This window comes from Epargyreus clarus, unplaced genomic scaffold (genome assembly GCF_041222505.1).
Source record: "Epargyreus clarus isolate Ecla_fem2 unplaced genomic scaffold, WU_Ecla_fem_2.2 ptg000015l, whole genome shotgun sequence".
Lineage (NCBI taxonomy): Eukaryota > Metazoa > Arthropoda > Insecta > Lepidoptera > Hesperiidae > Epargyreus > Epargyreus clarus.
In genome coordinates this window covers 17,054,397-17,069,736 of record NW_027332223.1, presented here as the reverse complement: position 1 = coordinate 17,069,736, position 15,340 = coordinate 17,054,397, and the positions used below count along the sequence as shown (strand labels likewise).

Sequence of the window (15,340 nt, the reverse complement as noted above, 5' to 3'; positions counted from 1 at the left end):
TGTACTTCCAAGACAACCTTTAATCTCGTCCAAAATAAATAAGTCAACAGTAGGGCGAACTCTTCGAGTTGTTTAAACGTTATATTAACAAACCTTACGTTACAAATTAGATTACCTAACGATATCTAGCTACGTCGGGATCAGTCGCTCCGAACACTGCTCGTTCTGATATGACACTGCGATATGACATGTTGGCTATATGATATGACACGTTGGGAAATGTCAACCTATCACTGTATTATTCACGTGAGTTTCAGTGTACATTCAATGATATGTGGAACACAGCTTACTATTTACATATGAATTGTATCGGCATTTCTAAAAGCCCGATTAGTAATCACAATAATATTGAAACATTATATTTTTACCTGGACCCTTAGTATGAATTTCAAATCGAGGAATCGATCAATGGAATCGAGAACTTGACAGATCCATCTCTTTACATTACAATGACAAATTTTAGTTCCTAAACAACTAACAGAGGTGGTATAGTGATCACGTAGGTTTGGGCGATCGAGCTGTTGAACCTTCGATCCGTTGGATAGAGTCCTCCATTGAAAACTCATACAAAAAGTACAGTCGGCTCGTCTTTGTAAGTCCTTCGTGGGCGGACTGTATGTGACGTCATTATGCTTGTCGCAAGCTACAATCGTAAACAGACATTTTTTCCTTTGAAAAACAAATTTTGTTTTATTCGGTTCCATTGTATTATTTATACAGCTCAAATGACACAATAAGAAATAACTATAATTAAGAACTAATATTTCAAATTTCACATAAAATATACTTTTCATAATTCGGTACGTGTCTAAATGTAGTAAATACATTGATTGAGATCAATAAGACTTTTTTACCACATTGTTTCAAACAATATACTATAATATAATATATTCGACAAAAATGAGAAATGTACCTAATACTAATTATAATATTTTCTATCAGACCCTTTACGAAAAACACGACTTAATTTTAAGGGAGTTTATTGCATTTTTTATTATAAAAATACCAAATCGTTATGAAGGTGTTATGATGTTCAAAGCGCGTAGAGCAATGTTCGCGTGGCAGCGTGGGTTTCCTTTGTCGTGTTTTTCGTGTGGTAAGGGATTGTGTAGTTTATTGAACATGGTTACAGAACTTAATAAAATGTTTAATCGTTTTATATCGATATTCTTATACTTTACAAAGTTAAAACAATACAAATGTAATAAATAATTAGTAGGAAGATCAGCTTCGCAACTTTAACCGCCCTATATTACACAAAATATTCCAAATAAACAGATATGAATTAAGTGGTTCTAGAGATATCATTATTTAGTATTAGAATCGGTATGATCGTCGCCACGCGTACTCTGTACAGTATAACTCACACCACGCGGCCGCACGCGCGTCTCCACGCTAGTATACTCTGCCGATAGCTTCCCTAAGCCCGCCTGAAACTTTAAGAGTGAAGTAGGTACAAACTTTATTTACACACAATCTACCGCTTTATACAGATAACGACGAGTCCATTCACGTATCGGAGAGGCGGGCCCGTGCCGGGACCGCTGCGGGGACGGCACGCGGACGACCCGGCGCCGAGGCCACCGTACAAATGTGATTAATTATTCCCTAAAGTTTCCTAGACATGTAAAAAAGTGGCAAAGACTCAGTCGCTTATAACCTACTATGTACATCATAGAATTTGTTCAAACAAAACAAGAACAAATTTAGTCTCCGATTTATTAGAAACGGCGTGGAGAATATCCGATTTAAGATGAGGTTCTAACAGATGTATGCGACGTGAGTGCAATGATTCTATTTATCGAAGCCAACTTGAAAGTTTTTGAAATGGAACAAATCATAGATAGCCATAGACGTCCTACATTAGTGTTGATCTCCCCTAACTAGGTAGGTAGGGAATACCCAGATATTAATTTAGCATTCGTGTCTAATAAAATCGAAAAGAACTCGGTTAAAAATACGATTTATTAGGTGCTCATATACGAAGACAATAAATATTTTGATAAAACTGTGATTATTGATGCGATAAAATTGTCATTGTCATTGTCATTGTCATGATGAGTTAAATGTTTAAAGAGCATTACATTTTAAAATATTGTATTTGTGGTTATTCTCTGTTTGGCTCCGTGGCTAATTTGAACATAGTATAGTATAAATTTTATATAACATATTACATAATTATATTATGAGAGGCGTTGAAGGTCATCGGATATTCAGCACGCGTTGGAAATTGTACAAGAAAATGTCTCCTCCGCTGCAGAGACGCCACTACATTATACATTTACATACGACAACGTGAGAAATATACAGAGACGGCCGCCGCCCCGCACTGACCACACGCCGGATAAATCCTCCATCATACATTAAATCCTAACACTCAGATTAGGACAGTACATCTAGAGGCCTCAAACAATTCTCCTAGAATGTTAATTAGTACTTTATTGTAAAAGTTTCCCTACATGTAACACATTCGTATTTTCTTACGAGTTAAAGATGACATAATCTATTGTTTTCACATTGGCCGTCCACATTAAGAAAATATTTTACGATAAAATGAAAAAGAAAACGCATACAATTCTCGATAGGACGCGGCGGGGCGGCGGGAGGCCATCCACATCGACGTATCACGCGGGCCGGCCGAGCTGGGACCGGCGGCGGCCTAGACGCAGGACTCGGGGATCCGGTGGTCCAGCAGCTTCTCCTTGATGGCGTCGACGTTGAGGTCGGCGGCGGCGCCGGGCGCGCGCAGCGACGCGGACGCGCTGCGGCCGAGCGCCGCCGCCGCCGGCGCCGCGCGCGCGCCCCACGTCCACGACGCGCCCGGCCCGTTGCACGCCTGCAACACGCCCGATCAATCTTACTCTTCATACTTATGCTTTTACTTTCTTTTATTAGTCTTAATAAAAGAAAGTGAATATTAATAACAAAACAATGAAATAAAGAATGCATATATATTTTATATAATACTAGCTGACCCGGCAAACGTTGTGTTGCCATATAAATAAAAAAAATGTTAAGTGTGAACAAACCTAGGGGTATGAAAAATATATAGTAGCCGATTCTCAGACCTACTGATGCATGATACTGATGCATGCAGATATGCATGTAAAATTTGGTGAAAATCGGTAAAGCCGTTTCGGAGGACTACGGTAACATTGTGACACGAGAGTTTTATATATAAGGTTATTGTAAGGAATAAAGGGTTTTTTATTTTGTTTATTATACTTAAGCTAATTCGAATTACATTTTTAGAAATGGTTTTGTGGTCAAACTTTGTGAACCGACTACGGTTTATTGTACATTGTATGTTGGAAGTCAAAGTTTATTGAAATTCATTATGAGTGATTCAGATTTTTGAATGCACGTGATGCTCATTTTGGAGATTGCCTATTATTGAAAACTTGATAGTCATTATACATGTAGAACACATATTGATTATTGGAAAACTTATGAAAAGAGCTGAGGTCTCTATAAGTTACGCTCGGTTACTTTTTCACTAGTAGGACGAGCCCTCAAACGTAAAAGTTGAAAGGGTTTATATGCGACGGGCTGAGAGTAGGTATTTTATGGTCGTAGAAAGATGTATTGGGCAGTGTTATTTCATTGCTCAATATTCGCGAATGGGCAAGTTTGTAGCAGTGGGTCAGTAGTCGGTGAGTTATCAGCGGTATCAGCGCATCACATAATATAATCCGGCGGAACTGCGTGCGTCCGGCCAATCAGCGCGGTAATGAGCCGGGCGCCGCGCAGGGCTACCGGCAGACAGTGACGTTGCTTTAAATTAAGTGTCAACAATAAATGAAGCTTTCTGCTTACACAGGTCCACACTAGGATTCCCTGTATTTTATTGTGCCCACAAGGTGTAATAATAACCTAAGTTACTTATAATTATTATTTATATGCCCATCCGAAGATATTTAGAAATCTCAAAGTGTCAGACCAGTATTATAATCACTCTGTCGTATGGCTTATCGATTGTATCAAATGGAAGAAAAGCAACAATGACATATAATACTATGTTTATCATTAAAATATTTGAAAAGTAAAGAAAGAAAGATCTAGTGAGAAAGACGGATGATCGGAATCTGAACGATGTTGCTAAAACTGAAAAATATCATGAAATAATGAGTAAGGAAAACTTAAAAATATAATTTAAAAAATATACAAAGACCATAATATCAGTTTTATTAATTGACATTGTAACCATCAACGCCCATCATACGAGCTCTTTCGTAACACAGATTAGACAGGGTTACTAACTAGACAGAGTCCACTACATAAAGTTTAATTCAGAAGAGATGTCCAAGTAGATAGCAACCCTGGGCGTGGCCGCGCGGCTCTGGACACCGCATTACATTAGCGCTATCGCCGCATCTACTGAATTAGTTTCGCCATTGTTGTGAGATCCTAGTGTGTAACCCGTTAACTGATGGAAAACTTAATTGATACAAAGGAAGTATATTTTTCGTATTTTCATCAAATGTAATTATTTTTCCTTTTTGTTGTTTAGTGCCTCACTCTGGGTGTTGATGAATTCCGGTTATGATATATAAAAAGGCTTGCAGTCATATTATAGTATCTATATGTTTTATTAAAGTATATTTTGCTTTGTACATATCTCACACAGGTAAATTTCCTCAAGTTATGCCGTTTTCTTCAAAGTAAAACAAGTTTCTTAAACGGGTACATAAATTCATATACATATACATTCGAAATCTCGGTAGAAGACGAAATTGTCACCTTTATGAAATACTCTTTTTATTACTAACATCAAGTTCAAAATATATGTATATAAAGATAACTCTGTTTACACTGATATCTATTTGGTTGGCCGTGAAAGCTTTACTAAGAGTCGCTAGAGCGTATATTTTTGTAAAAAAGGCAAAGTACAAGTGGAACACGAATGGTCCAGCACTAAATTTTATTTTGCTATTAACCGACTTCCCAAAGGAAGAGAGGTTATTGTAGCATCTATTATGATTCTTTATATGATTTTTGTATTTGTTGTCATAGTGGCCATATGTGGTTATGCAAACTGTGTTAAAATTGAAGTGTCTATCTATTATGCTTCAAGAGATAGAGCACAGACCGACAAACGGGCGGATAACGGAGGCAAACTTTGTAGGTTATTTGTCTAAGTAGTTCCAAATAAGTAGTGTTGTCGCGGGGCGCTGTGTTCGGCGGTGTGGTGGTATGCCACGCCGCCACCTAACCTGCGACCGTATTGGGGTGCGGGCGTGATGTTGTACGGACGGCCCTCTTCCGTCCGGCGCCGGAAGCCCGCTCGTAGTGGTAGTCGTCGCGTCGGGGAGTTGCGCCTGTCCCGTGCCGTAGAGAGGGTAGGTGCGGGGAAGGGGTGACGTGCAATAGAAACAATAATTGACGTGCAATAGAAACAAGAGTGTAGGCCAGCCAAAGCCTCTTCCCTATCCCGACCTAACCCCTACTTCCTCTTCTTGCGCAGGAACGCTTCCGTCTTCAGATTTTCCTTCTTCTTCCCCAGGAGTCTTCTTCTTCTCCAGGAGTCTTCTTCTTCTTCAGGAGTCTTCTTCTTCTTCAGGAGTCTTCTTCTTCTTCAGGAGTCTTCTTGGTATTCTTCTCTGCTGAGACCATGCATAGGCCGGAAAACTGGTTTTCTGAGCTACCCCAGAGCAATACCGTAAAGAGAGCCGCGCTTTTTTAGGCCCATTTTCGTGTCATTTTCACTTTGGCTGACCTAGTTTTCACCCTTTCTTTATTAATTTCCCAAAATTTACATACATGTATCATATATCGTTGGAATCCTTATAATTAGCCCTATCTAGCTACATAAGTTACATATTCATATCTTAAATAGGTAAGAAGTTATTCGTGAAAATATACCAAAAATTTACAAGTTACATCATTTCACATGTCAATATTCCTAATTATCTCGAAATTATCACAATTGATTCTTACTAAACTTACATCAATATGAAGCTAGAAACATATTCTAGGAGATAAAATAAACATTAAAGACATTAAACTTGTATACACCTGAAAATCTTAACCTTAAATACCATTTTCATGAAAATGCCTAAAAACTCTAATAAAATACTACAAATGCGACCGATAGCGCCATCTACCGTGTCTTATCCCTAAACTTAAAATTTACGTAATTTATTTATCTCATTTAACTTATATAAACATATTCAGATAGACATAAAAAACAAGCTTAATTACATATCTTAATTAAATAACATTAGTCAGTCGCCGACATCCTCCCCCTCGTGCGTAGCACCAACTCCTGGCCCGGCGACTCCATGCTCGTGGCTCGACGTGACGACCGCCTCCCCGCAGTCTGGCTCGCTGGTCGATGCTCCACCGCCTGTGTCGTCGACCGCTTGCTCTTCATCACGTCGCGCTGGTACCAGCAGCACCAACTTGGAGCTGGGGCGTTTCAACACGCCCCCCGTAGTGCGCACCTCCAATACCCTGGTGCGACCGTCGGGCCCAGGGAAGGTTCGGACCACCTCACCCCTCGGCCAGGCTCCTCGTGGCAGCGTGGAGTCCACTATTAGGACCGTGTCTCCACACTGCAAGTCCCTTGTGGCAGCTCTCGCGTCGACTCTTCTCGGGATCAGAGTTGGAAGATACTCTTTCACCCATCTGCTCCAGAAGTGGTCGGCTAGTCGCTGCGCAGTCCTCCATGTGCGCCGGCCGGTGAGGTCTTCGTCGGTGAATGTTCCCATTCTTGTGCCGCAGGATCTCCCAATTAAGAAGTGATTGGGAGTGAGGGCACCTTCTTCATTGTCTTCGTCGGCTTCGATGAGAGGTCTTGAGTTCACCAGGTGCTCCGCCTCCAGTAGCAGAGTGTGCAGGACTTCTTCCTTGGGATGCCTTTCCTTGAGGGTGACCGCCAAGGCCGTTTTGATGGAACGGACCAGGCGCTCCCATGCCCCGCCCATGTTCGGAGCCCCAGGTGGTATGAATTTCCACCTGATGCTCATCCGCTCGGCTGTGGTGATGAGGTCTTCTTTGTTGAGGCTGGCGAGGGCTTCTTGAAGTTCCTTGTTTGCCCCCACGAAGTTGGTGCCGTTGTCGCTGAAGATCGTCTTCGGCATCCCCCTTCTTGCTGCCATTCTTCGTAGCGCCAGGATCATGGAGTCCGTTGACAGAGATGCTGCCAGTTCCACGTGGACGGCTCTGGTTGTGAGGCACGTAAACAGAGCGCCCCACCTCTTCTCATGACGCCGACCCACCGTGATGCTCATGGGCCCGAAGTAGTCCACGGCGGTGCATGTGAACGGCGGTTCCCCATGCCGTAACCGTTCCAGCGGGAGATTCCCCATCGGCTGGAGTCGTGGTGTGCCGCGGTACACCTTGCACCACTGACACCGATGAACCGTCGCCCTCACCGCAGACCGTAGTCCCAGGATCCAGTAGCGCTGCCTCAACTCGTTGATCACCGTCGCGTGGTTACCATGGTTGAATACTTCATGGTAGTACGCGATGAGCAGTCTGGTGATGTGGTGCTTGCTGTCTAACACCACAGGTTTCTTATCTTGCCGAGTGTGTCTTGCCGCGTCGATTCTTCCTCGGAGTCGTAGTAATCCATCTTCCATGACGACATCCAGTTTCTTAAGCCTGCTATTCTTCTCGAATGGCTTCATCTTCTTGACGCAGCGTACTTCATCTTGGAAGCTCTCTTCTTGGCTTCTTCGCAATAGGATCTTTTCGGCTTCTTTTATTCGGTCGGGTTCGAGGGGAATGAATCTTCTTTCTTGGGTGTTCTTGTTCACGGGCTTCATTGCTACCTTGGCTTTCTTCTTATTTCTTTTCCAGGTAGGATCTTGACGCTCAGACTTGCGGGACATGTTCACTGCGTGTGTCTTCTTTCGGCACAGGTCGACGAACTGTAGTACCCTCGCGGTCGCTCTTACTAGTCGAGTCCAACTTGAGAACTTGACTGGGTTCGGAGTTGGATATCGATCAACGGGCTTCGTTGCCCCCACAGTTGACCTCTCCTTCTCTTCTCCCGTGGACTCCGCCTTGAAAGTACGTGGTTTCGGCCAATCTTCCTCCTCTTGTGCCAGGAATGAAGGTCCGTTGAACCATCTGTGTCCGCTCCCGAAGTCCTTGGGCACGTCCCTCGTTGCGTCGTCGGCTGGGTTTTGAGCTGTAGGAACCCAGCGCCATTCCTGAGGTTTTGTTGTGTCTTCGATCTCTGCCAACCGGTGTGCTACGAAAGGCTTGAAGGTCCTTGGGTCAGACTTGATCCAGGATAGTACGGTGCTGGAGTCGCTCCAATACGTCTTCTTTGCGATCTTGATGTCCAGCTCCTCTTCAATTGATCGCGCCATCCTGGATCCCAGCAGTGCCGCTTGCAGCTCCAATCTAGGGATGGACACCGGTTTCAATGGGGTAACTCTTGCCTTACCCGCCAACAATGATACTCGGTGACCACCCTCTTCGTCGCGTTGCCTTAGGTAGATCGCGCAGGCGTAAGCTTCTTCACTTGCATCGACGAATATGTGAAGCTCCCCCTCGGTGTTGGACTGCGCGACGCACCTTGGCACCCGAAGATCCTTAAGCAGCTGCAGGCTGCCCAAGTAGTCTGTCCAGATCTTGTTGTCTTCTTCCGTGATGTGGTCATCCCATCCGACGCCGCTCCTCCAAATGCTCTGGATAAGCTTCTTCCCTTGGATGAGCACCGGCGATGCTAGCCCCAATGGGTCGAATGTTGACATCACGGCACTGGTGACCTCCCGCTTGGTTGGAGTTCTTACTTGTTTGACCACTTCTTCATGCACGTTGCGAAGACACGTCCTAAATCCTATTTCATCGCCCCCGGTGAACCACCTTAAACCCAATGTTTTTTCTTCTTTGGTTCCCAATTCAATTTCGTTACTGTTTCCCTCCGGAGTGAGCTTCTTCAATACTTCTTCATTGTTTGATGCCCAACCCCTTAACTGGAACCCGGCCTTCTTGTGGACGAGGTCTACTTGGCTGGCTATCTTGACCGCTTCCTGTTGTGTCCCAAAGCTGTGAAGGTAATCGTCCATATAATGATTACGCTCAATCGCCCTTGCTGCCTCGGGATACTCGTCTTGGTGCTCGGTCGCGTTCTTATTCTTGACGAAGATAGCAGCACTCGGAGAACAGGCGGCGCCGAAGATGACCGAAGTCATCCTATACTCCTTCGGTGTTCCGCTCCGTTGACTTCCCCTCCACAAAAACCGAAGACTGTCTCGATCCTCTTCTCTTATCTTTACTTGTAAAAACATTTCCTTGATGTCAGCTACCACCGCGATTGGCTTCTGACGGAACCGCAGTAAAACTCCGAATAATGACTGCAACAGATCTGGTCCCGGCAGCAGCTCGTCATTGAGACTCTTCCCTTGACACTTGGCAGCAGCATCAAAAACCAGCCTTATTTTCTTCTTGGTGGGGTGCGTAACGGCGAAATGAGGCAGGTACCATTTCTTCGTGGACGTGGATTCATGTTGAACTTCTTCTGCGTACCCACTATCAAGGAGATTCTTCACTTGACTCTCATACTCCTGCTTCAGTGCCGGATCCCCATCCAGTTTCTTCTCGATGTTTCTTAACCGGTTTTCCGCTTGCTTGTAATTGTCCGGCATTTTCCCTTCCTTATTTCTCCATAGCAAGCCGGTCTCGAAGCGCCCATTGTCCAATCTCTTTGTTGTCTCTTCTAAAATTGCCAGAGCCCTTTCTTCTATGTCTGTGGTCGGTCGACGTGGCTGGATCCCCAACGATTCCACGGCGAAATGTTCCTTGATGACCTTTTCTAAATCCTCTTCTATAGAAGACACGTGCGCGCAGGTTACGAAGTTCACAGGTCTTGATGCTGCTCCATCGGACCCGTGTAGCACCCACCCTAGATAGGTCAATGATGCTACGGGTTGACCTCTTTTCCCCTTGCGTGTGGCTCTGGACACGATGAGCTCCCAATTATCTTGTCCGATTAATAACTTGGGTGACTCTTCTTCATAATACAATTGTTTCGACATTGGCTTGAGATGAGCGCATTCTTCAATTCTTCGTATTTCCAACCTCTGAGGCGTCAGGTTGATGTCATCTATCGTACGGGCCCCAGTGATGGTTCTCTTCTTGGTCTGGTGCATTCCCTTCAATCTGATGTTGATCTTCATCGAATCTTGCTTGGAGATGGTCTTCCCACCTACGGTCTCCAAGGTGAGTGCTTCCACGGGTCCATTGAGGCCGATTTGTCTTGCAACCGTAGAGTCGAGAAGCGTGACAGTTGACCCCTCATCCAGTAACGCCAGGATCCGGGCAGCTCCCTTCGGTCCATAAAGCTCAACAGGAACCATCTTTAAATATGCCTTCGCTGTCCTTGCAGTGTTCACCGGGAGCATGACGTTGTTCGCAATTTCTTTCTTCTCTTCGGGCTTCGGGTTATCCCAACATTCTTCATGAAGCACGAAGTGATGCCACCGCTTACATGTCTTGCACGGTGGACGCCGACATGTTTCCTTCCGATGTCGTCCTTGAAGACACTTGAAACACATCTTCGACTTCTTAGCGACGTCCCACCGTTCCTTCATTGGCAGCTGTAGAAATTTGCGACATTCGAAAAGGTGATGCTCGTACTGGCAATGTGGACAGGTCTTCTTTTCTTCTATTTGTTCGGACGTGGTGTTCGTGAATTGACGTCTGGGAGGCTGGCGCGGCTGCTGCGTAGTCTCCTGCGTCGCGTATGGTCCACACCGGTCCGCTTCCCTGTTGAGGAACTTCATTAAATGCACCAGGTCTGAATCTTGATCTTCTGCGTCGGCGGCGAAGTCGTACCACCGATACTGCAATACCGCCGGCATCTTGCTCACGATAATCCTTACCATTTCCGGTGAGTGTAGATACTGCGGTCTTCTTAGCCCCCGTATTGTCGCGACGGTGTTGTTCACTCGACTGGCGAACACGCAGATGTCGCGCGCATTTTCGTTGATCCTAGGAAGATTCTTTACCTTTTCCAGTTCCATCAGGATCAGGGCTTCTGGTCTTCCAAACCTTCGACGAAGAGCTTCTATTACTTCTTCAGGAGGGCACTCTGAATATAATAGGCTCTTGATAGCCTCCCTTGCCGTGCCCTTAATTGACCGCCGCAGCCGCGCCATATTCTGTGCATCCGTAAACAGCGGTGCGGTGTCCTCATATACCGTCCTGAAGGCGATCCATTCTTCGCTTCTTCCATCGAAGTCGGGTAATTCATGTACGTAATTAGGTTGCGATGCATTCCTCGGAGCAACACTAATGGCCTTCATGATGGCCTCAGCCAATTCCTTGGTCCCGTTGCTTGAAGGTTCCGCTTGGTCTTCAGGCTTGACGATAGTGACTGGAGGTTGACTGGCTCGCCCCTCCCCGGACGCCCCCAGTCGGTGCCCCTCCCCGGACACCTCCCCCTGATGCCCCTCCCCGGACATCCTCTCCACCGTCGACTGCACCCACGTGTGGATGTTCGCGTTATGCGACCAGTCTTCATCCTCGACCTCGGACTCTTCATTCTCCACCTGGACCAGCTCCCACTGCGCCTTGGCGAGTTCTGCAGCTGCCTTTGCTTCTTCCAGCTGTCGGCGCGCCAATTCCAGCTTGGCTTCCATCTCCCGACGTTTCGTCGACTTCACCGACCGCGTTTTCCGCGTTCCAGCTGTTGCAGCAGTTGGAACACCTGGAGCAGCTGGAACAGTCGCCAAGGTGCCTGAAGTGACTCTAGACTCATATGTTGTAAGCGTACCCTCAGTTGCGGTGCCCGATGTCCCCGAAGAGTCAGTTGTCCCCTGCGCGCTGTCCGTGGCGCGGGGCGCAGTCGACTGGTTCGGCGGCGAGGTTCCCCTCTGGCTCCGTGTGATTGGCATGGCGGCGTCAGTAACCCGACGATGTGACGACTAGCACGATGATCCGGCTCGAAGGACCAGCTGTTGTCGCGGGGCGCTGTGTTCGGCGGTGTGGTGGTATGCCACGCCGCCACCTAACCTGCGACCGTATTGGGGTGCGGGCGTGATGTTGTACGGACGGCCCTCTTCCGTCCGGCGCCGGAAGCCCGCTCGTAGTGGTAGTCGTCGCGTCGGGGAGTTGCGCCTGTCCCGTGCCGTAGAGAGGGTAGGTGCGGGGAAGGGGTGACGTGCAATAGAAACAATAATTGACGTGCAATAGAAACAAGAGTGTAGGCCAGCCAAAGCCTCTTCCCTATCCCGACCTAACCCCTACTTCCTCTTCTTGCGCAGGAACGCTTCCGTCTTCAGATTTTCCTTCTTCTTCCCCAGGAGTCTTCTTCTTCTCCAGGAGTCTTCTTCTTCTTCAGGAGTCTTCTTCTTCTTCAGGAGTCTTCTTCTTCTTCAGGAGTCTTCTTGGTATTCTTCTCTGCTGAGACCATGCATAGGCCGGAAAACTGGTTTTCTGAGCTACCCCAGAGCAATACCGTAAAGAGAGCCGCGCTTTTTTAGGCCCATTTTCGTGTCATTTTCACTTTGGCTGACCTAGTTTTCACCCTTTCTTTATTAATTTCCCAAAATTTACATACATGTATCATATATCGTTGGAATCCTTATAATTAGCCCTATCTAGCTACATAAGTTACATATTCATATCTTAAATAGGTAAGAAGTTATTCGTGAAAATATACCAAAAATTTACAAGTTACATCATTTCACATGTCAATATTCCTAATTATCTCGAAATTATCACAATTGATTCTTACTAAACTTACATCAATATGAAGCTAGAAACATATTCTAGGAGATAAAATAAACATTAAAGACATTAAACTTGTATACACCTGAAAATCTTAACCTTAAATACCATTTTCATGAAAATGCCTAAAAACTCTAATAAAATACTACAAATGCGACCGATAGCGCCATCTACCGTGTCTTATCCCTAAACTTAAAATTTACGTAATTTATTTATCTCATTTAACTTATATAAACATATTCAGATAGACATAAAAAACAAGCTTAATTACATATCTTAATTAAATAACATTAGTCAGTCGCCGACAAGTAGACTAAGTTACAATTGCTATAATAAGCGTATCCAGTCGGGGTGTCTAGTCTCGTGGCCCACGGGATATGACGATATTATCCACAAATCAATTATTGAAGGTGCGCGGCAAATGCGGTGTAAATCGAATATCGTAACGTAATAAATCCCGGCTGCCGCACGCACGCGCCTGCCAATATTATATTGTTACATGTTTCATCAAAACACTTTTTAAAGCTGACATTGATTTCAAATCAATGAATGTAAGACGACCTACACATTGACGGGAACCAAGAACTAATCTAACGGATCCACTCAATGAACATCTTAGAAGCTAATTTAAATCACGCCAGTGGTATACCTATAATCACATCCAATAAATATCACGTTATCCATTCTGTATAAGACTACAAGAATATGCCAAATCAAGATTGGAGTGTAAAAACTTTGTCGGAGTTCGTAACATCCTAATAACATTCCACTTTGGGCGCGGAATCTTAAAGAGCCGAGTGGATCATAAAAGTGGGCCATGTCATATAAACTCGTAAGTCCCCCGCGAATGGATGTGCGACTTAACGCGATTTTATCTCGGAGTTGGCGGTCGTTTATTTTATGTTCCGGCCGACAGTCCGTCAGCGGTCACTCGTATCTTTATTGCTGTGCTCAATAACAGGCTCTTTACGTCCTATCGTAGATACAGGATCATATTTCTTATATTCCCGGGGGCCGCGATACGCCGCGCCGATTGGTCGCACGTCCGCCGCGCGCAGGTTCAACACCGAAACCCAAAAATAACTCACAGTTTTCACGTCTCGTCTAGGGCAGATATAAATTTTTCCTATATAGTTTTTTGTTATCTAGAAGTTTCTCCTTGAACTTCTTGCACTTAAACTCTTGAGATCAAATTATTACTCAGGTATTTAAAGATGGGATGCTCATATTAAACAAATGAACACCGCCAGTGTCCCACGCTAATAACAATCAAAAGATAACTAGTTTCATGTAAGATTTATAGGAGCTTTGTTTAAAAGATATCATAAGATTTACGAGTGCGGAGTAGTTTCGCTCGGCCGCTGGGTGCACGCACCAAGTTTGGGCGCGCGGTTAAACAAAATTATAATATTCTCAGCGCCGAACCGCACTGAGCTAATTCGCAGTCGAGATTAAATATTTCGAAATCTTCTCGGCATTAACTTTATCGTATTTGCTCCCATTGCGAATTTACTTTGCAAAGTCCTCATCAAATAGAAACATCGAACTCGAGCTAACTGAGTTACGGGCCGATAAAGCGGAGAACGAGCGGAATTTTAATACGAACTCGTCAGCGAAAGCTAAAATCTTGAAGGTTAATGTTAATCAAGTCTATATCTGAGCCAATTAAAACTCTTGTATGTGACTACGTGGAAAAGGCCTTCTTGCTGCGTTGAGGAAGATAACATTTTTATGTAATTTACGTCTGCAAGAAAGCTCATTTTATATTTTATAACTCTATATATTCATAGGATAGAAACGAGGCATTCTTCAGTGTTTTTCAGCTTATTAATAAACTATTTAGAAAAAGTGTTAAGTATTGGTGGTACGGTGGTAAGGAACCTTCTTTGTGCGAGTTTAACTCGCATTGATTTTGTAGATGAAATATCTAAAACATACATTCTGTTTGGTTGTGAGCGTGGTATTGGAAACATTTTCACCAGGAATATTCTCTCCTAAATGGACTGTGACACTAACGTGACATGAAACAAACAAATTTTAAGCTCGTTAGATTGTAGTGTTGATATGGAATCAGTGTTATTTGGTTGTAAAAGCTGGCACAGTTTTTCAGGCAAGTTCGTGGACGAGTCGAAATTCGATGAGTGCCACAGCCGATATTTTGCAGATTGCAATAGAGTCGTCCATTTGATTTGTGCTTCCAATTTTCGGTGCGCGCCGCACTGCGCCCACAACTTGGTGCAATATTTCACGGCGCTCATATCGCTTCGTAGATCACACTTCGGCCCGCACTAAAATGCATCTGTTCTTGCGTATCTCTTATTCGCATGTTTGACGTCGTCAGCTCATTAATCTATTTAAAAGCATTGTAGTTATTATATGCAAGCACTATTTAAAAATTAAAAACACATTAAAATATAACTATTATTAACCGTCAATGAAATTTTGTCACTTCATAACTAACTAATGGTAAACTCAACGGCGACGCCAAATGGTTAATATTAAACCCTTGTCTCTTATAAAGTCAATGCACGGGGAAAAAACAATACTAGGACAATGATATTATCTTCTGGCGTTACTGCAGAACTTTTAAAACCGTAATGGAACGATAAAAGATATGGAGGTCATAAAGTAGGAAACGGAGAGCATTATCGCT

General features: G+C 44.4%; 2 protein-coding genes across 2 annotated transcripts in view; both read right to left on the bottom strand.

Moving 5' to 3' along the window:
- side-II (sidestep II transmembrane protein) overlaps nt 1–15,340 on the bottom strand; it is a 544,775-nt gene continuing 529,435 nt past the window's right edge. Inside the window, exon 17 of the mRNA XM_073081158.1 lies at nt 1–2,836. Coding sequence (XP_072937259.1) covers nt 2,660–2,836 — 177 coding nt within the window. The 3' untranslated portion in view covers nt 1–2,659. The remainder of the gene's footprint in view (nt 2,837–15,340) is intronic.
- LOC140747833 (uncharacterized) lies at nt 6,225–11,368 on the bottom strand. The gene has a single exon (XM_073080452.1). The coding sequence runs from the start codon at nt 11,259–11,261 to the stop codon at nt 6,225–6,227; it is 5,037 nt and encodes a 1,678-aa protein (XP_072936553.1). The 5' UTR covers nt 11,262–11,368.